The sequence below is a fragment of the Ammospiza caudacuta genome, chromosome 4 (genome assembly GCF_027887145.1).
Source record: "Ammospiza caudacuta isolate bAmmCau1 chromosome 4, bAmmCau1.pri, whole genome shotgun sequence".
Classification (NCBI taxonomy): Eukaryota; Metazoa; Chordata; class Aves; order Passeriformes; family Passerellidae; genus Ammospiza; species Ammospiza caudacuta.
This window is the reverse complement of record NC_080596.1, coordinates 27,071,799-27,098,583: the sequence shown is the minus strand read 5'-3', so window position 1 is coordinate 27,098,583 and position 26,785 is coordinate 27,071,799. Positions and strand designations below refer to the sequence as shown.

Here is a 26,785-nt window from a genome sequence, read left to right as displayed (position 1 = left end):
TCTCTCCAAAGGCATAATACAAGTAATAGCCCTTGTTGTTGTATCATATTATAGAATTCACCTCCCTGGATAAACTCCTAGTAAGAATTCACCATGGTGGGGTTTTCTCTTCACCAAAATAAAGATTTGAAAAAGAAACAGAAGTTGCACAAAGATTGAGATAAATGCCTCTGATTTTCCTGACTGCCGGTGTGGTTGAGCTGCTCAAGCCTAGTTGAAAGTGTGGGTGTGAGAGAAAGAGACAAAGTGATTGATGCAGTCTGAAGGAGGAGATAAGACTAACCAAAATGAGCAACACTATGTAGAATACAAGCAGATGGTGGGAACAGGAGCATCTGTGTCATCTATCATCGTATAAGAGTGTGGGTTGGAGCTTCAGCTTTGGGCTTTCTTTTTCAAGAAAAGTAATTGTGAAGATGTGTGTTCTTGTGGAGTCCTTACACTTGTAGTCCAGTAAAACGTGTGAGGAGGATGCTACTGTATTGGGTGTGAGCTCAAGTATTCTTCTCTGTGTCTTTTCCCCTCTGTTAGTATAAAAGGATAAATATTTTTGTCTCAGAAGCCACTTATCATACTCAGCCTGTTTCATTTTTTTTATTGTGGCTTCAATAGTCAGGTCTGAAGCAATTACCTATAAAAACGTGCCAGTAAGTGTTAATGTTATTCAGTATTCATTAAAAATTGCAGTTTAAATTCCCTTTTCTCACCATCTTAAGATAGATTATCTCTTGATAAAACTTCAGTGTTCATTGTTAACCAAACCCTTTCATTTATTGACATGATGCTTTGAGATTTGTAACCGCTAAGGGTATTTGACTTTATTTTAACTTTAAGGGAAAGAATTTAAAGCAGGAATGGAAGCAAAATGGTCTTAAAGTAGGAAGGGAGAAACAAGTTAAATTTAGCTTATAAATGTCTACACTTTTGTATAATAAAAAGTGTAGTGGATAGAAATTAAAAAGGAACTTAAAGTTTTCATCTCTTAGGAACCATATAAAATCTTATCATGGCTTTCCTCACATGTATAGGAAAAGAGGCTTTAAAATAATTTTAAATGTATTTGTTGCCATTTTTGGGGTGGGTAGTTTGCTCATGTGGTTCTGGTGGGATTTCTTTTGTCTCTTTTTTCTGCTTTGTTTTATCTTTTTCTGTTTCTAAACAACTGTTCAGGGCATGCAAAGGTAAGCACAACTCACATTGAAGTTTTTAGTTGCCTGTCAGGTCAGGCTTACCAAAACTTGAAATAATTTTGGGAAATTCTGTAAGGAGACAAAAATTGCAACTGTTTTCAAGAGAGTCTAAAATGAGATTATTAGTAGAGAAAGAAAAACATTTTCTTTTTCTTTTTCTTTTTCTTTTTCTTTTTCTTTTTCTTTTTCTTTTTCTTTTTCTTTTTCTTTTTCTTTTTCTTTTTCTTTTTCTTTTTCTTTTTCTTTTTCTTTTTCTTTTTCTTTTTCTTTTTCTTTTTCTTTTTCTTTTTCTTTTTCTTTTTCTTTTTCTTTTTCTTTTTCTTTTTCTTTTTCTTTTTCTTTTTCTTTTTCTTTTTCTTTTTCTTTTTCTTTTCTTTTTCTTTTTTCTTTTTCTTTTTTCTTTTCCTTTTCTTTTTTCTTTTTCTTTTTTCTTTTCCTTTTCTCTTTTTCTTTTTCTTTTTTCTTTTTCTTTTTCTTTTTCTTTTTCTTTTTCTTTTTCTTTTTCTTTTTCTTTTTCTTTTTCTTTTTCTTTTTCTTTTTCTTTTTCTTTTTCTTTTTCTTTTTCTTTTTCTTTTTCTTTTTCTATAATTATTTGCTTGGTTTGGAAACAACAGAGTGAAAAAGCTATGAGCATTTTATTTCTGGAGGGAATGTTATATTGTTTGTCTGGAGTTTATTGCCTATATATCACAGAAGCATATCTTGTAGCAGAGAAAAATGAGAGTAATTTTATCTGATTCTGTTCTTTAAAAAAAAAAAAAGATGAAGCGGTTATCCATACATTTTAAAGTGAACTTTGTTAGGAAGAATAATTCCTGTGCTCCTTTCCTTAGAAGCTTCTAAACTTCCTTTATGTATGAATGATTGAGTCATATCCCAAAGCTTATGGCTTATATTTACTCCAAAGCTCCTGTTTGATAAATATTCAGAATTTTTGTGCTGTTACAATATTACAGAAGTTTTGCAAATATAATCTGCAGAAATGTCTCCACTTGTTTTGAATCCTGCTAAGCTCTTTGCTTCTGATGTTTTGCAAAAGTAGATTTCAGAAGCTCATTTTGCTTAGTGGAGGCCAAAATCACCTAATTTTCTAGGTTTTGAATTTGTCATGTTTGCTTTACTAGGAAACACATCATTAGATTTTTGAAGCTGTATGTATAAAAAATTGCTACTTGGCTTTCATACAGCATTTTCAGCTTATGTGCTTTTTAATAGCACAATTGTTGTTTGACACAGTTACTGGTTGAAGTGGGTTTTTTGAGTTATTCAATGAAATAAGTTAACATTAAAGTATTAAAATATTATTAAAAATTTCAACAATTGTATTAGTGTGAACTATAAACTTTTTCAAAAATGAAAAATATTATGGTTTTTCCACTCTGTTTGCTTTTAGAAAAGGCCTTTCATGTGATAATAATAAAGCTTGGTACTGTGGAGTGTTGTTGATGGAGTTTAGATATAGAAAAGACAACTCTTTTTTCATTCATAACTCAGAATTGTATTGAGTCAACAACAGCAGTGATAAACTGTAAAAAGGCCACAAGACATAAATCCAATTTAAATCCTCTGTCTTCTATAATTTCATTAGAAAAAGAAATAAAGATATAAAGTGAGGCTATGAGACTATTTTCTATGGAAGTGTCTGCCATATAATCCTGTTTTCTAATGGTTTTGATTTTGCTGTATTTTAAAATGCAAATAAATTCAGAAATCATAGTCTTTAAAATTTCCATGCTGTGTATGCTCTAGATTGCTGTAGCACTGTACTCTCACTTTAAGCATTGTTGATGTGTCTTTTTTTGAAGACACATCACATATTGAAGACTGAATTTTTACTTCATTGATTTGCTCATGTTTCTGAGAAGAAACAAATACCAACCTTGTCACCAGTAATGGGGGCAGGATTTGATATTTCTTGAAGACCTATTAAAATTAATATTCCCATTGCTGTTGATGTCAGTGGAGTTAACTCTCAAACTTCAGTTTGAGACCAGCAGCTCCAGGCATGAGCTTAGATGGAGGCAGGGATATAGTTCTTGGATAGAATACTCTATTCCTATACAGAAGGAGTAGTAAAGTTCTGGAAGCCAGCCAGGTCCAAACATTGTTGCTAAAACTATTAAATCAGGCACCATAAATATTAAGGGCCGAAACATTATCACTGCACATAAACAAAATTGCATACCCTGACAAATTTTACACACTTTTCTGAGAAGGAAGCCCTAAGATTTTAATTGAAAGGGAACCTCATGTTATACTGCTAAAAACTGGCAAAGAAAACAGTTACTGAGAATGTTTGGTTTATCCTCTCATATCCCTTCATGACAGATTGTTCTTATGCTACAGCATTACCAGTTTGTATTGTTGGAGGAAAGTTTAATTGGTTCAGCTTCAGGAGTAATTAAATGGCAAAAAGTAATAATATCGTTAACATAGACTGTCAGCAAGTTCACGTGTTGTGTCTTTGTTTCCATGTTGATATTTTCAAGAACATTTATAAATGAAATGCTTTAATTCCGCTTCCAGTGCAGTCTCTTTGGTTTTGATTGTCACCTACACCAGGAGCAGAGGTCTGCCTATGGAGCTTATTCTGACTGCACTGCTCACGCTAATGCAAAGCTAATAATGATGGGGAAAGCATCACCAGTGTGTTGCTGTTCCATTCAAGAAGTCATTTTAAGACTTTTTGACTAATGGTCAGATCTGCTGCCCACATGAGTGAGCTCTGTGTTCCTGTGCTGCAAGCTTACTGGTCCTTTCCTCCCTCTTTCCACCTCTTCTACCCCATTTTTGCCTTTTCTTACATAATTTTTCTGTATGCAAGAACTGTCTTCTAGAAGACTTTTTGGAGACTTCCAAGAATTGCAGTGGAACACTCTTCTTGATGCTCCAAGGAAAATAATGAAAACTGATTGTGTTGCAAACATTTTCTCCTGCCAAATTCCAGATGTTTGAAGACTGACTGAAGATCTTTTATTTTCCTTAAAAGCAGGTCCCACAAAATGGCTTTGGGAGAGATACAGGAGAAACTTCCTCTGCAAGAGGAAAAACCAAACAGAAAGCCCAAAGTACTAAGCTTGTTTGTGCAGGAAATTCAGATGATCTCTATTTCACTCAGGTCAGCTCTCAAGAGTGTACAGGAAAGCTGATAATTTACTAAAGGATTTCCTTTTGGATTTCCAGTGACATGTTTGGTTACCATAGCAGTACTTTTTTGACCTGTTGAACACTGGACATGACGTTTTAGGGAGCTGGTGTTGGGATTTTTTGTGTATATTTTGTTTTGAATCCTGAAGAAATGTGGTGAAAGCTGATGTGTTGATTAAACTGAATTTGTAGAAACAGTGCTAGAAATATGTTTATGAAGTGTTTATGAAAGTATACAAAGAGTAGTGCATCAAAACAACCATACTGAAAGTTTTGCAGGAAAAAGAAACTTTATATTCTTTCCAATGTTGTTTAATATTTCTTCACATAAAGTTACTTACTCTGAGCAGAGCTCTCTGGAGCCTGGAAGCCTTCTTTCCTTCATGAAAGAAGTAGTATTTCATTTTGAAGGTTACTGCATTTATACCAGATGAGTTTTGAGCACAAAAGTTACTGCATTATCTACTGACATAATTTATTGTGTACTTGTAAAAGAGAGATGAAAAGCAGATCTCACAAGCAGTCCAAAACGGATTTTATTTCAATTAGGAAATCTTTCTGATGTTTTGTAGCAAACTTGTTTTAGATTATTTTGGATGAATCTTAATAGATTAATGAGTTAATTAGTGCCTTCCCTTTTTGCTTTTTGGTACAGGAATCAGGAGCTTAAAGACCTGGGAGAGCTCGCTCCTCACTGGGACAACATGCGCAAAAGTGTAATTGCTCACTGTGATCAGATGCTGGGCATGTACCAGGACACTCTGGCAGAGCTTGGGAGGCACACAGGTAGGAATCTGTGATTTTATCTGGAAAGTTTCAGAGCTTACTAGATTGTTACCTATAAAATACTGGCATATTCAGCGGGAATAAAATACATAAAAAACTTGGAATCAAAGGATGGTTTGGATTGGAAGGGACCTTAAAGATTATCCAGTTCTAGCCCACCTGGACCAGGTTACTCAAACTCCCATCCAGCCTGGCCTTGAATAGTTCCAGCAATGGGGCATCCACAGCTCCTCTGGGCAACCTGTTCCAGTGTCTCTCCTCCCTCCACATTAAAGAATTTCTTCCTAATGTCTAATCCAAATCTCCTCATTTAAGTTTGAATCCCCTTGTCCTGTTATCACATGATCTTGTAAAAAGTCCCGCTCCAGCTTTTATTGTAAGCTCCCTCCATGTACTGAGGGAGTAAGGTTGCAATTGCATCAGCCTGAAATCTCTTTTCCAAGTTGAACTATTCCAATAAGCATCTCTGTGGCCTCCTCTGGACTCACTCCAGCAGGTCCGTGTCCCTCCTGTGCTGGGAGCCCAGAGCTGGATGCAGAGATCTTGGTCACAGAAAAGGAGAAATCCGATTTTAGTGTATTAAAAAAAACAGTCTCTAACTGAAAGTAACCTTTTTGAAAGCAGTCGGTCAGCTGCTTAAATATTTGGTGGGGGAAAAAGCTCTTGTGTTGCACTAAATGTTGTATAATTATTTCCATTTTGTTGGCAGAAGTGACATTTCTTGTATTTGTGATTGTTTGCCATCATCAGAATATCCCAGTTCCAATTTTGGCATCTACACTCTAGCCCAGTATGACACTTCCTGTGATTCTGTTTTAAATAGTATCTATATGTATTTTCAATCTTTGCCTAATTAATCTTTAAAGCGCTCGATAAAGTGTCATAAACAGGCCAATAAATACAGATAATGACAGATCCAATGTAATAATTGTAGCATTCAGGAAAATATTGAGGGGACATTTTGAGATTTTAAAAAATAGACAATATAATCTATTAAACATAAACCCTGCAAGACCTGTATTGTGCAAAGTGACGTTCTAAAGGGTTTATAATGTTAAACGACCCATCTTAATTGGGTCTTGAGAGAAATAATGTGGTCCTGGGAAACTGAGGTCATCCAGGAGGAGCAAATCAGCACATGTAAAAGAGAAAGGGACATTAATCAGAAAACAAAGCAACCTAATACAAGATTGTATACAAGATTAGAAAAGCGAGCCAGACATAGATTTGATTTAATACTGTAGTTGAACAAATAGTTATGTTGGGAGTACATTGAAATTCAAGTACTTATGAAGTAGAAGTTGCTAAGATTAGGGATGTGAGCACAATTTTTATTCAGACTTTTCAGGTCAACATATTTCAAGGCATGCCAAAAACCATTTTGCTTTTCAGTGTAGCCAGTGCAGGTGTCTTTCTTCATCTTGAAGTATTGCCTGAGTTTGTGTTGAATTGTTCAGAAGGGCAGATAGCCCCGGCAAATAAAATTTCTCCAAAATATGCTCATGCTTCCCCAGTACAATCTCATGTTGGGCTTTTTGAGTGATACCCACTTCAACTCAACCAAACTATTTGGGAATTTAGTGGAGAAGGCTGTTAGGAGACCACTTAATTTCTTTTTGAAATTGAGAGATTGCTGTGGAAGTATGAGGAAGCCACATTAGTGTTAGACAGCAATTTTGGTTTACCAGCATATTTATTGAAAATGGATGTTTAAGAAAGTTAAAACTATTTCAGATTTGAGTTGTTTTGGCAAACACTTTTATCCTCAGTAATGGGAGAATTTGAGAGCATGTAAAGCATTTTATTGTAAGGAAACATACCAGGAAGATATAAGGGTTAGGAAACAAAAACCCCAGTAATTTTAGGTAACTCTAAAGCACAGATTTGGTGATATTGGGAGGGAGTGGAACTTTGAAAATTATTTGTTTGTTTCAATCTGCATCATGGGATTTCCTGTCTAATCTAAAATTTTGACTCCTGGCTTTGCTCTTCATCTGTATTAAATTATTATTTTAAGTTCCTAACTTAGGGAGCAGCCTAAGCAAGCTTGGCTGGTCTGGAGCATCGTTGGTGCCCTCTGGCAGAGTGGTTTATATTGGGAGGCTCAGAGCTCGGTCCTATGGCAGTTTCAACAGATAAACACTGGCAAGTCTTGATTGGGCAAGCAAAAAACAATTTAAAATATTTTCTTTATCTTTTTATGTGTTTGCTTCAAAAAAAGGCTGAACCTTGGCAAAACTTATTTAAAAATCTATCTGAACGAGAGGAATTTTAGTTCTAGTAATTAATAGTTGGCAAAATGATAGAACGTTGGAAAAGTGGCCTAGGTAAACGTTGGGCTGCCTGAGTTGGAAGACAAGGCCACCTCTCTTTCCTAATCTACACCCTTTTATTTTATACAGATTCTGTATTAAATGTGTTCAGGTAAATTATATTTTCATACTGTCAGACTTTATTTTTCTTTACACTACCAAAATACTACTCAAAATCTAATGTTTTGGAAATATACAGCCATATTAATCTTTTTTTGTTTTGTTTTTCCAAGGCATCATGCCTTCTGTGAACAAATATATAGCTTTCCTTAAGATAGTTTGTGTTTCTTTATTTGACCATTCTAGGAAGAACACATAGCCTATTCAATACAATACTTTTCTTCAAAGAAAATAATCTTACTCGGAAAAATGCAGTGCCATCATAGTTCTGGAACCTTGCAGTTTTAGCACAGAATAAACACAATGCGCATTAACTGCTGCATTGTCTCCAGCAGACTACAGACTGATTTCAGACAGCAGGGAAGAGTATCTATCTCCTGGAATAAAACAGTTAGATTGCTCTGTGAATTAAATGCTGCTTTGTTGCTTCCATGCTGAGATACATGCTGAGACTCAGTGAACGTTTCATCTCCTAATATATAATTATCCATTGAAGGTAAATTAAAGACAACTCCTCACATACAAGTATTGTCTCCCTTTAAAAGGAATACAAAAACATCTGAGTGGTTAAGACAATGATTCTTTAAACTTTTGTTTTTCAGGTTCTTCCTTTAAATCAAGCTGTAGCAAAGGAGAAAAAACACTAGAATTCATCCCAATAAATCTTCATCTGCAAAGAATGCATGTGCATAGTCCTCGATTGAAAGGTAAAGAAATTCCCCAAGTATGACAAAGTATGCTTTTGAAACACAGTTTCACTGAAATTTAGAAATCACATCCAAAGTCAAAGCTCTGCAAGGAATTTCCCTGCCTCGTCTTCTGATGCCACAGGTTGTGGACATTTACTGCACATCTTGGAAAACTAAGGGCTGGTTAACTAAATTTCTTCCAAGTTCCTTTCTAAAAACAGATTCTAAGGATGTGCTCATTTTGTTCCTATGACACTTCAAGCAAATAAGTAAATGGAGAATATATGCTATTTTCACTCAGTGTTGAGTGAAAATACTGCAAGCTTCCAACATCTCCTGGAAAGGGGGATAACTTTCTGTAACATGGTCTGTGGTTCTTTTTAACACAGAATTCTGTTGTTGCCACTTGCATCTGATTTTAGCAGCTTCCTTTACAGATCAAATATCATACTGATACATATATATGACCAAATGGCGTAGTGAATAATTTGTTGATAAATTGAGATCTGAAAAATTTGCTGTAACTACAAACACAGAAATTACATTCTGATACAGTTTTTGCCTTATTAATACTCTCTCCATCTAAGATTGTAAAACAGTAAGTAAAAACAGTGGTAAATTTCCTGTTTTGTACTGTGTGAGTATACATCCACTTCGAAGTTGGGACACAGGGGCTTCCAATTATCTGTTAGATACTGGTTGGTTCAATATTTTGTTATTTCTTTTACTAAAAAACTGTGCCTCCAAATATTTCAACAAGATGGGGATTTATAGTGACATAATGTGATAACACAGATTTTAATGTTTTCAAGGTAATTAACTGAAAAGGATTTTTAGGTTTGTAATGGGGGCCAGAAGCTTAACATGGTCTTTTCAAGAAAACCTCATTGTGAACAGGACACTGTTCTATTTGCTAAATAAAAAGAAAAGTTGAGTGAAATCTGTGACTTACTTAAGCACCCACAACTTTTACAGTACTGGAGTTTTGTTTTGCTTTTCTATGAATTTTCTCCCTTCTTCTCCAAAACCATTTTGCTTGGCACACATCATTAATTGATAATCAAAAAGAGTACAGGAAGAGATAAATGTTAGAATTGTTCTAGTTGTCTTCCAAATTTTGATCTTCAAATTATAAAACTCTGCCTCTGTTACTTAACTAATGTTCTTCCCTGTGTCTTGTATTAGATATATGCAGTCTAAGCAGTTTGTAGCAATTGCTAATTGATCTGGAATAGGCAGCACTTTGATATGAAGTTGGTCTTTCTCAGCTCATGCTTTGCTTGGCATATATCAAAGGACACCTGGAATATAACCAGGAGAATGACACTGGAAGGGGAAGAATAAAAATTCATGGAGGTGGCATTTAAACAAGCTAATGATCCATAGAGGTGTCATTAACCCTTACACTATCAGATATCTTAATTTTGGGAATGCAAGATAGGTTTTAATCCCATCTATTGTATATACACATTGGTATGTGGTTTTTTTTGTGTTTGACATGTATAATAACAGGTTTGCTTTTCCTGAACTTTTGTTTGGGTTGTCATTGAGTACTGAAATGGAAGAGAAAGTGTGCTTAAGCTTTCAGTAGGAGTAGCTTTGAGGAAAAATACTGTTTTCCTATGGGTCAATGGTATCCTTATCCATTTCATAAACTCCACATTGTGCTCTGTTCATCATACTAGAGAACTTAAATCTATATATTGACATAGCTTTGCTTTTGTTCCTGTTTGCAATATGTGCTTGTTTTAAATAGATTTGGTGAACTGAAGTGATTTTTGTTTTGCATCTGGCCAGTTTAAGACACTGACTGCCTCCTCCTCCTTCTTATTGTCAAGTATCAGTGGAGTCCTAATAGCTGAAGAATATGTATTAGTGATAATCTGTATAAAAACCTAGAAGAATGGGCTATTTAAGAATCTTGAGGCTCACCTTAGGCGAATGAAATTATGTCACTTCTCCTTTTAAGTGGATATTGAAGAGTCACCAACTCATTAGAGCTCAAATCAATTTGAGCAAATATGTTCTGAGATTCAGCTCAGGAAGTAAGGCATAGTTCATTAACTGTGAGTCATTTGTACAGTGCTCATGCTTCTGGGCATATTTATCATCAGAATGCAAGTTCTATTTTAGGAAAGATCTAGATTTTAATTTACATGGGAAACTTCTTTGAGGAATAAAACAGTTCTCAAAAAACATCCTGTAATGTTTCCTTTAGAAATACATTTTAAGGATGAGGCATTCGGAACTGCACTTTTGTACCTCCAGTAAGTTCAGGTACAAAACAGGTACTTACTGTAAATGTAAATTTAAACTTAGAAAAAATAGTTATGTGGTGTGGGATGTAATTAAATCTTCATCTCCGCCCTGACAATCAGTCACAAGCTCTTTGAAAAAGGATGTTTCACCTCCAGTTCTGTAAGCATATATCCACACAAAGAATTCATCCCCTATGTCATAAGGTACCAGGTATATACAGAAAGTGACAACAGATTGTTTTCTCAGCAAGCATTTCATTAGTCTGATTTATTTCCTGTTCTGGTAGCTTCTCAACTGACTTTGTGTTTATAAACATATATAAAAAGTGTATGTCATAGAGCAGGGCTCACCAATTTAGCATTAAACACCATTATATCTGAAAGTACAGTAACGTTACATCTAAACAAATTCAAGCTAGAAAAGGAATAGGGATTTTTACTAGCCTAATTGACTTCTTTGGGAATGCGGTGAATTTGTTGTCACTTGAAATCTTTTAATCAAGATTAGATGCCTAAACAAAGAGATGCCTTCACTCAACCAAGAGACAAGCTTGATGCAGGAATTATTAGCTGTGATTCAGTAGTCTCTATTATTCAGTCAGACTATTCCATCAAAATGGTCTCTTTTGACTCTAAAATGCTTGAATCTGTGCATCTCAACATGACTACAAGTTAAATAATGAAAGGGGCAATAGAATGAAATACGCAATGGGCCAATTTACTTGTCAGCTTTGTAAACTGCAGAGCTGGAATATTGTTCTACTCAGTGGCACATAATTTAGATATAGCCATAAATCAAATGAACTTTTTAAAGTGCGCAGTGGCTGTATAGAAAGATTGATTAGCTCTTGGGCCCTCTTGGGACTTGGATTATCAATTATTCCCTGGAAATTATATAGACTTATCCTTACTTTTTGTGGAATAGATGTCATAGTGTTTCCATGATTTAGGGATAGAAGCATTCAGATGTCTGTGTTCCTCTATCCCCATTCCAGATGCTCTGTATGATGTTATCACTGTGGGAGCCCCAGCAGCACATTTCCAAGGATTTAAGAATGGTGGTCTCCGGAAACTGCTGAGTAAATTTGAGGCTGAAAGACGAAAGTAAGTATTCTTTCCAGTAGCTGGGAAAATACCATTAAGGTTGCATTAAAATGCCCTAAGCTCACTGAATAACAAAACAGTTTATCCTGCTGAATGAATGGAAGATTAAAATCTGGTAGGATTGAACATTGCATTCGTAAAATATTCCCTTTTTTTCCCTGCTTTGATGAAAATTGAAACACGCTCTACTTCTAGTGTTAAGACTAATTTTGAATAAACACAGGAAATTACCTCAAGCTGTGCTGCAGGGTGTTCAGGTTGCGAGGATTTCTTCATGAAAAGGGTTTTTGTGCATTGAGACTTGTGGTGGAGTCATCATCCCTGGAAGTGCTCAAGAAAAGGCAGGACTTGGCACTCGGTGCTGTGGTTTAGTTGATATGGTGGTTGTTCTGCCAAAGGTTGGACTCGATGATCTTGGAGGTCTTCTGCAACCTTAATGGTTCAAAATTATGATTTTTTTCCTTGTATTTTAGGAAGCTGGAGGTATATCAGTACTTGAAAACCTGCTGTTCAGAATGAGATATCTCTTTGGCAATTCTTGTGCTAAGAGGAATGTACCTGTAGACAATTTTTAAATACAGAAACTGTAACTTAAGGTAGCAGCTTTATTTCTGACAGGCCTGGGTGTATGCTAAGGTAGAAGTATTTTTAGTACACTATGAAAAAACAAACTACTCTTATTCTTCAGAAAGCCAAAATAAGACTAATCAAAAATAAAGGTTCGGTTTATTGTGGAGCTCAAATGCTTTGTTCGCTCTTGAACATGCACCAAAGTGTTAGTTACATCTTTTCCTAAAAATTGGATGTATTTGTGTATGTTGCTATGGCTGTTCAGATTTTTTCAGTAGTTGTGACTGCTCAGTGCTCCAGCTGATGGTGCCAACTGCAGTGTTACAGCATTCCAAAGGGAAAGCAGGAAGGGAGTGCTCTGATCTAAGTTATCATGACAGTCCACAGAAAATTAATTCCATTTTAGTCAATGCTCAAAAAAGTTTCATGGATAAAATATCATAGAGAATAAAAGGAAAATTATTCAATTCTGCTGTTGACTTCTAGGTTGAATAGGAGTTGGCATTAATATTAACAACAAACAAACCCCAGCAGATCTAGTTGCTTTGAAAGCTGGATTATTGAGGGGGTCTTGCTTGCCCTACACAGTATAAAAACCCTGTTAAATCTTCAAAAATCTTTCATTTCCCTGACCACCTCTGATGCTGAAACCTGTCAATGAAACATGTGCATCATGTTGATCACATAAGACACATCAATAAACTCGGTGTTAATATTCTGCTGTCAGCAAACTGGTATGGGCAGCCTCTTCCCCATCATATGAAGACCTACAAAGTACATGTTTACTGCTGAAGAAAATGTCTGAAGACATTTCTTAAAGTATCTTCTCCTTCACTATCTGATTAATGCAGTTGCAATAGTGATTTGTGGGTTTTTATCATAATAATTTATAACTGAAGCTGCTAGATATAAATAATATAATAGACATAATCCTTTAAAGTCATATGATATAAAGTAGCATTACAGTTCTCACAGTGCTCAGCTTTCAGAAAATGAACCATTTCTTACTACATTCTCAATCTTATAATGGACAAATTTATTTCACTCTGGTGACAACAGTGCTACTTTTGCATGCTCCTGTTTATTTTGCTGCATAAAGGTGTTTTGAGGACACCTTGTGTCCCCTGTGGCACCTTTTGCAATTTGAATTTCCTGTTTTATGATGGGGCTAAATTTTCTGAAGATTTTGTTGAAGGAAGAAGTGACACCTTGCGATATCAGTCAGAATATAGAATGAACAGGAAAAATGCAGATTCAGCAGCCGTTTTCTCTAGGCTGAGCTGAAGACCTAATGCAAGATGTGGGAAGAGATTAGTTCTCAGCCAATCCTAGCAGCTGTCAAGGTGTGACAAAATTGCCTTGCATGTTTTTGACCTTCAGTCTGATTATTAGAGCAGTTTATCAAAATATTCAACAGTGTCAGCATATTGCAATATATTTCTTGCGCGGTCTTAGACTTGTGGAATTAACAGACAAAGAGAAACAGTTATCTGGTAGCATTTGCAGTTGCAAAACAAAAACAAGACTGAGACATATGTTTTTTGAAAGTTTATCCAACAGAAGAATGTGGAAAATGTGTATGTGAAGATCGTTCTGGCATCTTTTCTATTACACAGAATATGAATCTTTGTGCAGACACAAAGGGAAAGTCCTGTATAAAAATATTTACAAAAATGCAGTGGTTTTGCAATTCTTCTCTCATTTATTACCATCAGGAATGTCATATCCAATTTTTATAAAAGGCACATTATAAAAAAAAAAGAGGACCTGAAATAAGAGCAAGAAAGGCTTTTCTTTTAGGTGAAAATTTTCTGGTATGTGATCGGAAGAATGTCCTTAAAGCAAGTTTAGGACTGAAATGACCGCTGACAGTCATGTGGTCATGGTTAATGATGGTGCCAATATATGGAAATGATCAAGTGTGGTTTTATATGCTTAGTGAAAGCTTTCAAACTTTACCCAGAAAGCATTATTATACAGTTTTCAAAAGGTACCTGAGTCATCATTTACATATGAGAGGTATGTTTTCATTATGCTGCTGCTATTCTGCCCTGGACCTACCCATGTGGCCTTTACCCTAATGCAGAAGTTTCATCCAGTTTGTGCCTTAGGACACCTGTGAAAAGTTTATCTGTAAGAGGCAGCTGCCTCTTCTGCCTAACAGTGCTTACATACCAGAGCTGTATGCAGCACTAAGTTTTAAAAGTAGCTGCAGAGGAGGGAATGTCACTTACTTGTGAGTAGTAATATCTGTTTGTGAAGGGTAAGGCCACAGAAAACCTCAGCTAGTCATACATGCAACAGTGTGAACACAACAGTTAGAAACTTCAAATATGTTGTTTCTGAAAAATAATTACATATTCTTCTAGGGGGATTGAGGAAGTTGCTCTCAAGTTATGAGAGGAACTAAATATTTGAAGCTGTGTCATGCTTTCTAGGGTTCTGGAAATGTTTAAATTGTCCAAATAATTACCAGTCTGGTAGTGCACTTCATTCTGAAGAGTCATTCTCTCTTCACTAATTCCTTTACTTAAAAGCTATGATTTACTTAATTGCAATGAGAACTGCCCACACCTTTGGTGTCACTGCCCTCTTTCTTACAAGTGGTGTCTGTAGATTTTCTGCAGCAATATTCAGTGAAGCTTAGAGCTGTGGGAGATCAGTGAAAACTATCTAGGATTTAAAGACTGAGGGAAAGCCTGGAAAGGAGTATGTGCACAGTGAACTTGATAACAGCATTAGCCAGATTCAGCCTGCAAAAAGGACTTTTTGATAAAGGGACGGAAAAGCCTGATGGGGAATTAGAGAAGTGTCAAGACTTTTAAGACTATGTCTTCCTGCAATTAACATAGACTATTACTCTTTGTCCCTGCCCTATCTACTGAGCCTGCTGCTTGAGGGTTCCAGTGGATGTTGTGCTGGGTCTGACTCTGGAAGTCATCTCACTAACAGGCTATCCACCTCAAAGGCAGAACTGTGACAGTTTCTTTATTACTCAGAGGGACAGAGGTTTGTTTGTTTTTCCTAATTCATTAGGAGGGACAGTTTATATTATTCACTTTGCTGAAATACTCAGAATTATGACTTCTACTAGACACGGTAGCTCTAGTAGACATGAGTAGCCCATGTAAGTTGGAGATGCGTCATAATTTAGATGTGGCTGGTAGTAATGGCAGTTAGATGCCATTAATCCTGATTGCCTCTACAAAGAATTGTATCTAGGAATGAAGACATTGGTGAAAGACAGAAAAATAGAATGGATATTGGGGAATAGAAAATTAGAATTGGGTATTGAGAGTATACCTCAGCAGAATACGTAAGCAAGAGCCTTAATTTTAAAACTGCTTGAAGCTACCCTTATTTGCCAGAATCATAGAAAATGCTGAATTGGAAGGGACTGATCAAGATTTAGTTTCTAATTTGTAGAAAACTAAAGAGAAGGAACTAGAATTCACTCAATAAAAGGCACAAAGGGGAACTGGGGGTCGTGAAGAGATCTGGACAAAGACTGAAATGAAAGGGAATGCATAAAGTTCAGAGGATTGAACAAGTGTCAGTATTTGGTCTTGGTATGCCAAATTAAGAAAGAAATCAGTGGTGAAATGGCTGAAGGGACTGAAATACTTGAGACAAAAAGGAGAGAAGGGAGATACAAACAGTATCAGCTGGGAGTAGTATGTACATTCCTCTGGCATTGGTGATGTGCCAGGAGGTGCTTGGTTTCTTTTTTTCCTGTTTTAATCTGAAGCTACAGAAGATTTTGGTTAGTTTCTCTGAAAGACTAAGCCAGGGCTTTATAAAAGGAAGAGTTACGTACCAGAGGTTCAGGTGAGGAGCTGTGGGCTGCAGGCAAGAGCCAGTGGGTGTGTGCATGCTGTCTGAAGTGCTGTTTGCGAACTGTGGTGTAAGAGGATATTGCATAATTTGTAGGGAGGAAAAGAAGAAAGAGGGATAGGAGAAGTCCTGCAAAATAATTGCAGTAGTTTGAACAGTGGAAAGTAGGAAGTTTGCAGTGTGCATTTGTGTGGTTTTGAAGTATTTCACTTCCGCACCCATTGCTGGGTCTCTTCTTGCAAATCAGACGCCTGTTCTTTATTGGAGATAACTCTGTTTATCATCTATTCCTGGACATCACTGAGGCCAATCAAAACACAGTGTGGACCGCTGATCAATTCAACATTAATGGCCCACTTGGAAAGACTCAGTGAGGCAGTTAATTCTCTTTTGGGGAGCTCAGTTGGAAGAATAAGGAGCCTTATGCTCTTTGATATTATTACCTGACTTTGTCAAAGATTTTCTATCTCTAGAATTACAGTGTTTAAAAGAAACATATAAAAACATGGGGTTTATGTTCAGATCAGCCACTCAAAGGAATTTTGCACTGTATTACTTGGAGCATGTGGTGGTGGGCTGTTTCATGCTGTTTATGCTTTTACTGTTCAAGGAAAGGTTTGTTTTTACCCTTAAAGGCAGGATCAGTGGTGTCTATGAAGTTCAGGCATCTGGCTTTTTTTTTTTTCTTTTTTTTTTTTGCAAAAGTAGTGGCAAGATTTTTAGCACCATAAGCATTGCTGTTAATGGCAGAAATGAATTTGACATTATGTGACTCTCTGTTATCACAGTACTGGATACCAGTGTATTTACTATTCACCTGAAAACACAGCCAAGGCAAAAGAAGTTCTCAGCAACATCAGTCATCTGCAGCCTCTCATATCAAGCCATGCAGACCTGCTGCTCAGTTCTGCAAGCCAGCGTTCTCCAGACAGCTTGAAGAACTCTTTAAAGATGCTTTCAGAAAAAGTAAGATTCAAATCCTCACTGCAATGGAAAATGGAGTAACCAAGTCTCTCTAACTGCTGGGGAGGAAGCGTGGGGGGGGGGTTCTGCATCATTTGACTTTCACAGCATCAGGAAATGTTAAATAAACGCAGCTAAAATAAGCATCAAAATGTTGTTATTAGAAAAATAATGTTATTTAGTATTTCTGTAGGCCTTCCATATAGAAAATTAATGAAATCTATAAATATTGCCTTTATTTAAAAGTGTAATTAATTTAATTTCATGTAGCTTCTTTATCCTCTAGTGGCTACATACTGGAGTTTATGAAAATATCAAAAATTATAAATAATTTTGTAGTATGAGAAGTCTTTTTTTTTAAATTCTCTTTCTATTATATTTCAAGCTGCTGCTTATGGGAGGTAGTTCAAGCCAGGTTGGTGTATAAGGTTTAGAATAACAGCATGATCAGAAATGGTGATGCAGCCTGGAAGGAGAAGCTGGGAAATTTGCTCTAGGATATCTCAAATTTTATTTCTCTTTCTCCTATTATATCTGTCTGTAGCTGTAACCTCTTCCTCATTTTAGTTCCTTTAGTTCTAAATTAGAGAAGATAATGTTCCCTGCTGGTCTCACAGACTGATAATGGAGATTAGCTGAAGCCTGTAGTGCATCCCAGCATAGGTTACCCTATAAAAACATGAACCCTTATATGAATAACAATATGAACCCTGTGACCCGAGAGGTTGTGAAGAATTTCCCATTTCTCCATGGGCCATCCCTTCAGTAGTGTGATCCCAGTATGGCTTAATAACAGGATCAATAACCATTTCCATGTATCTTCAGCTATTGGGAAGTGACAGCCCTGTGGTCTGTTGAGCACCATTACCCCAGCAGCTCCTCGTGCAATAGGAGGGTTTCAAATGTGAATATTGAGCTTGGCCACTTGCTGTGAAGGCATTCCAGAAGAGCATGGGGGAGAGGAACATCGCTCTCAGTGGCAGATGTGTGAATCCACACTCACTCTGAGAATGTGGAGTCACTCTGAGTGTCAGGGGTGATGGAAGAAGGCAGAATTCAGCCTGGAAATGAAACAGAGGAATTTAAGGATGGGGACTGTAGTGATTATAGTGTACCTCTGGATGCAGGAGGACATTTTTAGCTGTGCATAGAAGAGTGAAGCTGCTCTGTTAGAGGTTAGTTCAAAGAGATCTGTATGCACAGGCAAAGCAAATCAGGCAAAGAAGGGCTTGTTCTGAAGATCCAAGGGGTGGTTGCTGAGGAATGTGCATTTCCTCTGCCATTTGCCTCTGGACAGGAGGAGGGGATGATTTCAGAGGCAGGCAGCCATGGTACTAAAGCACTGCTTGAACCATGGCTTGCTGGAGACTCTGGCTATAAAAAAGGGACAAAAAAGACAATTCATTCAGTTTGCTAAAGTCTTAGGTATTTTACATTTATAGCTGGTGACTTAGTTGAGTGTGTTCATATCAGCTTTTCAGGACCAGGATTAAATTGCTGTTAGTGCATGAGCTCAGGTTCCCAGAAGAAGGAGGCTCGCCCCATGTACTCCTTGGGTGTCTGTCTAGCCTCCACCTTTTGCTTGGAAGAGACAAATCCAGTTGTCTGAACAACTGCAGCAGGAGTGGTTCAATACCTGCTTCCCTGTCTATTACCAAATGCACTCCTAGGAAAAGGTGGATAATAGAGAAATAGGGTGGATTGCTGAGGAAGCAAGTGTGCTGAGACAGCTGCTTGTAAAGAGGGGAAGAGAGGTGGGGAAGAGAGACCAAGAAACAGCTTCAGGAAAGGGAAATACAATTTCAAAGCCCTAAACTCAGTGAACCCACACAATATTGAAATTAGATCCCTCATGGTTAATTCAAAGCCTTATATTGCTGTCTTGAAATATTCTGTCTGTATAGTCTGGTACAGTACTGGAGAGCCAAGACTACCAGAGTGTTCCTGCTTGTATTTAACACAGAGTAGCACATGCTCTGCTGAGTATAATTACATGATATCTGCTTGTGCTCCTGAGGCATATGTAGTGCTTTGCTGTTCCATCTTTCCTGCACTTTTTATATGTAAAAAATAAATGCTCTTATGTTTTAACTGGATAGATATTTAGAAATTAAACATCTGTTTGAAGTCATAAAAATGATTTGCCTGGTGATTAAATTCTGCGAGTTTATTAAAAAACATATCACTTGGTATATATAAGAATTCTTTCTATAATTATTAGGTAGCAGTGAGTAAATCTGAATTATCAATAATGTGAATTACATTTAAGTGTTCATGTTGGAAATGGAAGGACTGGCTGCATGGATTGAAAGTGGAAAATTAAATAATTCCACTGCTGCTTCTTAAAAGGAGCTTATTTTCTCCTATTAAGCATCTCCATATATAATTTACAGTTTACTGTAGTGTTTTCCTGAGACTAACCTTTTATCACTTTTTGTTAGTTGATTAAGGAAGCTTTTAGCTATCGACAAGTGTATCAGCATTTGCAGCTTGCAGAAGGCTTGATAAATTAATTTTCCAGCTATGCCTGTCTTTGTTTGCAGAAATACTCTTTAGTAGAGTATCTGAAAGAATTTGCAGAGTTTTTGTTTCTGGTTTTGTGATTTCAGTGCAGTTTCATAAATAGTGATGTTCTGCAAATTTAGCTGTACTGAGCTGTTAGAAAGTGAAGTTAAAACATAGACTGCTGTTAAACCAATGGGATCTCTGAATGGAATTTAATTACAGAATTATTTTAGTTGCTGCATGAAAAATGGAGTCGCACTTCTGTACTGATTTTCTTTTAAAAACTAAATTTCCCTATAAAATATTTCTATTCAATTATATTACTTAAACTTTGCAGTCCTAGTGGGCATTATTTACATCAAGCTATCCAATTCTCATAATTTTTTGAAATGTAAAGTTTTTTTGAGTGTTATTCTGAACCAGAAACCTGAAATTTTCTCAAACAGACATTGTGGGGAAGGTAGATATGAAACCTCAGCAAAACCATGATATTGCTGTTTTTAAGGGTAGACAAGTAATGGAGTTTCAACTCTCTTGCTATGGAACTGTAGAAGAGTGTTGAAGAGGAGCTTTGCTGTTACCGCACAACCCCTCAAATCTCATTGTGCCATGGTAAGGCAAAGAATGGTGGGGTGTGATAGCACTATTCCCCAAAGACTAAGTCATTCTCCAGGCATGCACCATCTGGGTTGGAAATGTAGAAAACTGAAATTGTCCTGCAGAGCAATTCAGGACAATGAGGAGACAGTCCTGAGAAAACTGTTAAAAAATGGCCTTTCCCTCAGGCACCAAGTTGGTAATGAGGAGAAGGAATTGCCAGGGAGATGAGTAGTGTTGCCAAGTCTGAAGAATCCCAAGTCAGGTCTGATTTTGGTTTTAAAAAATCAATAATTTTTGTTAGATGTGCCTGCAGTTCTTATTTTTAGAACTGTAGAGATTTATTTGGAGTAAAATTTTCAGCCTGTCCATGTGAAACGATTCAGAAAGTATTTTTTGGTAAACATAATGAAAATGGGAAAGGCAGAAACTTCTCATTTAAGTACCTAACCTAGCAGCTGGAGCCTTAAGAAAACCATTAATTTTTTTAGAGCCTTTCTGTCTTAAATATCTGTAAACTTTTGAGAGGGTCTTGAGACAGGAAGGCAAGAAAAAGAAGTTGAGTAGGAGTGGGTACAAAAGATGAACAGGTAGTATGAAGAAGGGATAGGATAAGAAGTGCAGAAACTGGGAGAAAAGACTTCCAGGAATATTCTCAGGAGTTCCAGGGAGGTGCTGGCACTTGACACTTGTTTGTTTTGGGGTTTTTTTGGCTACTTTTCCCTCCAGTTTTTGCATAAACAGCACATAAGGGCTGAACGGAGTTTGGCTGGGCAACCCTCATTTCTGGCATTTCCTGCTGGTTGAGGCTGGATCCTCTGACTCTTATCTACATACCTTCCCACATCCCTGTTTAATTAAGATTGTGTGTGCAAAGGCATACTTTCCTTGTTCAGGTGGAAGGGAGATGAATAATGCAGGGAGGTTGAAGGATTTAAAAAATATGGTAAAATGCCAGCTGTAACAGTTAACATAGAAAAATGATGCAGAGATTGAATAGCATCTTCAGAAGACCCGAGAAGACAACTTCAGAGTTTCCTTTCTTTAAAATATACACAAAATCAAGCTTGAAATCAGGTGTCACCTACCATGACGTCTGGGTTGACACCTACCAGTAGTAAAATTTATCTGTGGAGACACTGCTTTTGCAGATACTGCTATTTCAGCATTGTAGAGTGGTGGGTTTTATTTAGAGAGATTATTGAACTGGTTAATTGTGTTTTATCTTACACTTATTCAGAAATTATCGTGCTGTGGTTGGTTACTCTTGGAAGTGGTTCTTGTTGAGGCTCGCCTCTGAGGTGAAATTTGGAATTCAAATAAAATGTGAAAATATTATGATCTCTATGACAGATAATGTGCTTCTGTGTTAATCCTTAGAACACTGGGATTGTAGAATGTGATCTCTAAAACTCTTGAAATTTTCCTCATTATTTGTTGGCCTACTTTGTTTTCTGCCTCCCAGGCAGGCCTGAAACAAATACCTACTCTGCCTAAGGATAATTCAGTGTTACACAGCTTTGCTGCCATACCACATTCTTTGGTCTAACCTTTCCATTCGTTTGGTTTTTTCCCTAGACGGAGTTATTTGTGCACACATTCAAGGACCAGCTGGTGAGAAGTGCCCTTTTAGCACTGTACACGGCCAGGCCTGGCTGTGTGCTCAAGAAACCAGCTGTGCCCAGGAACAGTGCAGAGGAAGGGGCTGATGCACAGCACCAGGATCATCCTGCTCACATCAAAAGGCAGGACTCCATACCCCATCATTCTGAGTATGATGAGGAGGAGTGGGTAAGTAGACAGAAACCCTTGGCCAGTGAAACCCTACAAATTGGCATAAGCAAGCTCAAGCCCTCAGTGTCCTTGTCACATGTCGTTGCAGGGGGGAAAGGGGTGTGAAACTGTAAAATTGTGCTTCTCAGATGCATCGCAGATGCAGATTTTGAAGCTAAATTGCAAGGATTTGCCTAAGTACAGTGTGCTGCTCTGAGACTGCCTACTTGTGCGTAGAACAGTGAAGGTGTTGAGTGTATTCTTGCCCAGACAGAAGAATAGTCTTTGCTCTTACTCGGGTTGGTTTTGCTAGTTGGGCAGATTTAAGGACTGGAACAGTATATGCTGTTCACAGGGAAATGTTCTTTTCTTCCCCACCCCCTGCAACACCCCTCTCCAGCCCTCAGGCTGTAATCATTTTAAATACACTGAATTAACCCTCAGCCCATTGCCCCTAGACTCTGTTCTTAGAAACTGTCTGAGGTTCTGTAAAAGAGTTAAATACAATGTTTAGATTTTAACATTCTTAGCATATCTTTCAAAGATATGTATTATTTATATGGCTGAAATTTTATAAATAAATTATTTTGGTGGATGTCTTCTTAATAGGTCTGTTACTTTATTTCATATGTACTCAAGCTATTTTTATTCAGTCCAGGCTCATGCTTTGAGTTCATCACTGTATTCTCATAGACGTAAAGGATGTCAGCATGTTCATCTCTATTGTAAATAATTAATAACTTGTGTGAGCTATGGTATTCCACCTAAACTGTAACTTTTTTCCATGCCAAAAATAAAGGTAGAAGACTATATTTCTTCTAGAAGAAAGGCAATTATTTCCAGCCCCATGCATTAAGTAGTCGTGAGATTTAAGCAATAAATATCTCATTATTTCATTTGTCCTCCAGTTTTAGAGCCTTTAATTCACTTTTTCTTGTTTTCTCAACAACCTGAAGGGCTGGAATGGAGGCTCTTTCCTTGAACTAAAGCCAAAATGTTTGTTTTTAGCTGTTGAAACATTCAGAGATATAAATAACACAATAGTTTTTGTAAAAGAGATAAATTTTGCACTGCAAAAAGTGGCACTTTGTGAAAGCTGCATTTTAATTTAGTACTGCAATTTAGCATCTCTGAAGAGAAGATAGCTTTGCTGTAATTCATAACTAAATAAAAAAAGCTGCCAGGTGCTTGGTCCTCACCTATTAAACTGCATAAGTAGGTCATTTTAAACAGTATTCATTTTCTTCTGCTGAATTAGTAAAATTATCTTGATTCAAATTAAATGTAGCTTTCACTGTTTTCTGAATTGAGCTGAGTCAGATTCCTTGTCAAACTTGAGACAGTATAAATTTTGTGATTTTTTCTGCATTTGAATGGTTAAACTTTTCAGTTATTTCTGTCAGTAGAGGTGATAAATAATATGAGTTTTAATAATCAAATTGTGATTAGCACGATGGAAAGAGAAAGAAGAAAGGCATGTAAAATTTGAAAAAACACTTAATCCACTGTGAAACACAACTATAAAGGGAAAAACTTTAATATATGTTGCTTTGTATGCACAATGCTCTATCCTCCTTCGCTGTTGTAAGTTTTTTCCTCACTATTATCAGTACTAAGTGTTATAAGTACTAGTGTTACATTTGGCAGTTGAAACTTTAGTTTTGCCTGAAATCTACATCCTTAAACAACTCTTTAAGCTGACCCTTGAAGCAGCCCACGGGGGTGTTAATCATGCACATTACTTAAGATATTTCCTTTATCTATGAACAGAGCACAAAAAGGCCTTAAGGAAATATCTGACTATCCACTGAAATGAAGGAGACACAGCATCTTCAGAGTGCTTGGATGTGCAGATGCTGTGTCAAACATGGCACAAGTAAAGCGCACAACTGACGTGATGTGTATGGAGGGACAAGAAGTGACTGAGGAGCTCTGTGGTGAATTCAGAAAGGCTGAGAATCCTTTAAAAACAGAAACAGCCTCTGGGACTCCACTGGCTGGCAGTGTTTAGAAGGAAGACATCCAGTCAGGTGCAGTGACAGAAAGGAGTGTCCGTTGCTGCTCTCTGAAATGAGGAAGGTGTCCTAATTTTTAATGATACTTTCTGATCAGATGGAAATTAATTACAATTTTTTCAGTTGGATGAATGAAAGAGAATTATTTTACAGGTTCATTTTTAATTGTCCTAGGAGAGGTGCCCAGCTTTCACTGATGCCAAGGCCTGCCTTTCCATCTTTTCATCTGCTTAAGAAGATGAAAGGTCAGTGCTAGGCTACAGGAAAATATTCTGGAAATAGTAAAAGATGACAATAAGAAGTGGATTTATTTCTTCTCATGGAGAATCATAGAAGCCACTTGATTTTCAGTGATGGGAAACTGCAGTTTTACTTGAAAATTGTTCCTGCCAAACTGCAGAATTTCAACAGCCTTCTTAGATAAATGTGACTGCCTTTGGTGCAGACAGAATAACATCTCAATGAATGATAAATAGATGCCTCTACATTTTCTATCTGCCCACAATCCCAGGAACCTCCTATGTGGAGAAAAGGGGCTGTGAAACAGGCCCTTGCTCCCTCTCAGTTGCTTGTATATAAAAAAGCCAGATACATGATAATAAGAGTGAGCTTTCTGTCAACAGATGTTTATGAATTTCGCTTCTAAACCCTCAGGGAATGTTTGTGGGAATATTGTATAGAAATCATCTCAATGCTGGGTTAATAGTTGGTTTGAAAAAAGTGCTCTTTCCAAGGGCTCATATTTGTGTTGCTTGTGCAATAACTCCAGATGCTCTTTAAGAGCTTAATGCTTTTTTTGTGCAGGAATTAAGTTCCCCCATCACACAAAAGAAAAAGGAAATTAGATTGCTCCAACTTCTCTGAGCAACCTCACTTGCATATTCCTCAGCAGCTTCAGTGACTGGAAGCTCTGAAGCTCCCTTATACTCCGGAGGATTCTTCATAGAATCCTTCTCCCCAGAATTATGCTCGTGGGCGGTAAAAATCAGTAGTTCACACATATTGTAAATGTTTTTTCAGGATTGCTTGAAGTGCATACAGGAGGAAACTTTTGAAGGAATCTATACCTGCCCTCAGTCTTTTGTGTCCTCAGGAGGAGGGAGCAGGGCATAAGATCCCTCTAGTCAGGCTGAAGTGAGGTGTATAGTTGAAAAGCAACATTAGATTTAAATGTTTGCCTTAGCAGTAGCTCTAGATTTGCCTCCACTCAAAATCCAAGGGTTGCCATTTATATGAAACTATGCTATTTCTCTGAGTTCTCAGTTTTCTTTAACCTTCTCTCTTGGTATTTTTGCAGCTTCATTTTTCTGCCTGAAGACCTGACAAATACATAATGCTTCTGGCTCTGTAAAATACAAAACAAAGCAGTGATGTTAAATTCCCATTTTTAACCCTCAAGCAAACTCTGGTTGCTCTGCAATACTTTCAGAATGACTCAGCATTGAAACATGTACTTGGAGAGGGGAGGGTGGTTTCTGTGAGTGAGTTATGGTTTGGTTTTAGTCTGATTGCTTGTCTTGTGTACAGCCTCATTACTTGTATGGCTTGGTTTCTTCCTTCTTATTCAGTGCTGCAAAAGTAGGTGCAAAAGCTTTGATTTCTGCAGCATCCAGCACCTGAAGGACCCTCCCTATATCTCTGATCCATAACAGCTCTTTCTTGTGCTCCACATGATTTCTTTTCCTCTCTGCTTGTACAGAATTTTTTCTACCTTTCTATTACTTCCCTAATTCTCCTATTGTAAACTCAGTTAAGTGTGATGGTTGCAGTTTATGTGAGAGGTGAGAAACAAAACTGAAATTGTGTTAGCTAATAAATATGCCATGACAGCAAGTTTCTCATTCTAGTCCTTGAATTTAACATTTTCTTCAGCAGAGTAACTGATGTGATAAAATACAGGATATGTTAAATCAAAAAGAGGTTATTAAACACTGTGACAAAACTGGCCCACACAAGGTTTCATTTGTCAAGCTTTGAGTGTGTCTGTACTCTTAAGGTATCATTTAAATAGGCAAGCTCCTCAGTTCCTTGCTATTAGACCTGAAATTTTGTCTGCATTACCTCGAGTTTGAAGCACTTGTTCTCCAGTGTCTAAAACCATAAAAGTTTGGGTTCATTTACGCTGCAAGAGAATCTTCATGAAAAAGGCTCAGGTTGGTAATAGGCTGAAGGATGAGAGGAGCAGTCATATGCTAACATCATTAATAACTTACTATTGTCCCTTTTTGTTTTTTTTCTTCAGTAACATGCAGTGATAATTCTGGTCTTTTCAGGACAGGGTGTGGGCCAACGTGGCAAAGAGTTTGAACTGCCTTATTGCCATGGTGGACAGGCTGCTTGAAAAGGACAACATCAGCAACATCAAAGAGGGTGAAAATGAGCCTTCAGCAGAAGATTGCAAGGTGTTGCATACAGGCGGTAAGCAACCCCCACTAATTTTTTATTTTTTAGTCATTGACAAGAGTAAATAAAAATTTGCACAGCTACAGAAAAGTCATCTAGAGAAGACTCCATAGTATCTTTGATGAGAGTGCTAATGGCAAGGTTTACACATGTGTGGGAGGTTATTTATCAAAGTACAGCTTTAATGTGTGCTCAGACTGCTTGCCATGCTCAGTTGTTTGTGCTAGAGTGTAAACCTTTTGAAACTACAGTCTTTTCTTTTTGTAGGCTGATGTAATTTAATTTACTTTAGATTTTACTTACCTGTAGTATTTTGAGGAAAAAAAAAATTGGACTTACCCCATAATATGTCTTACCCCATAGAAAACTTGTAAGGAAAGGTGAACATTCTGAATCAACGTCATTCTCCTGCAAATGCTTCTGCTTTTCTGAGGTGATATACTGATTTTTATTTTCTGATTTGATAAAATTCATGTTTACCTGGATATACCTGTCAGCCTGTGTCAAAAGGTCAAGTGG

General features: G+C 37.0%; 1 protein-coding gene across 1 annotated transcript in view; it reads left to right on the top strand.

Moving 5' to 3' along the window:
- The window catches only part of INPP4B (inositol polyphosphate-4-phosphatase type II B), a 169,076-nt gene that overhangs the window by 95,547 nt on the left and 46,744 nt on the right, over positions 1-26,785 (top strand). Inside the window, exons 11-16 of the mRNA XM_058803042.1 lie at positions 4,993-5,123; positions 8,158-8,262; positions 11,498-11,606; positions 16,799-16,976; positions 21,654-21,866; positions 26,137-26,281. Of these exons, the coding sequence (XP_058659025.1) occupies positions 4,993-5,123; positions 8,158-8,262; positions 11,498-11,606; positions 16,799-16,976; positions 21,654-21,866; positions 26,137-26,281 (881 nt within the window). The remainder of the gene's footprint in view (positions 1-4,992; positions 5,124-8,157; positions 8,263-11,497; positions 11,607-16,798; positions 16,977-21,653; positions 21,867-26,136; positions 26,282-26,785) is intronic.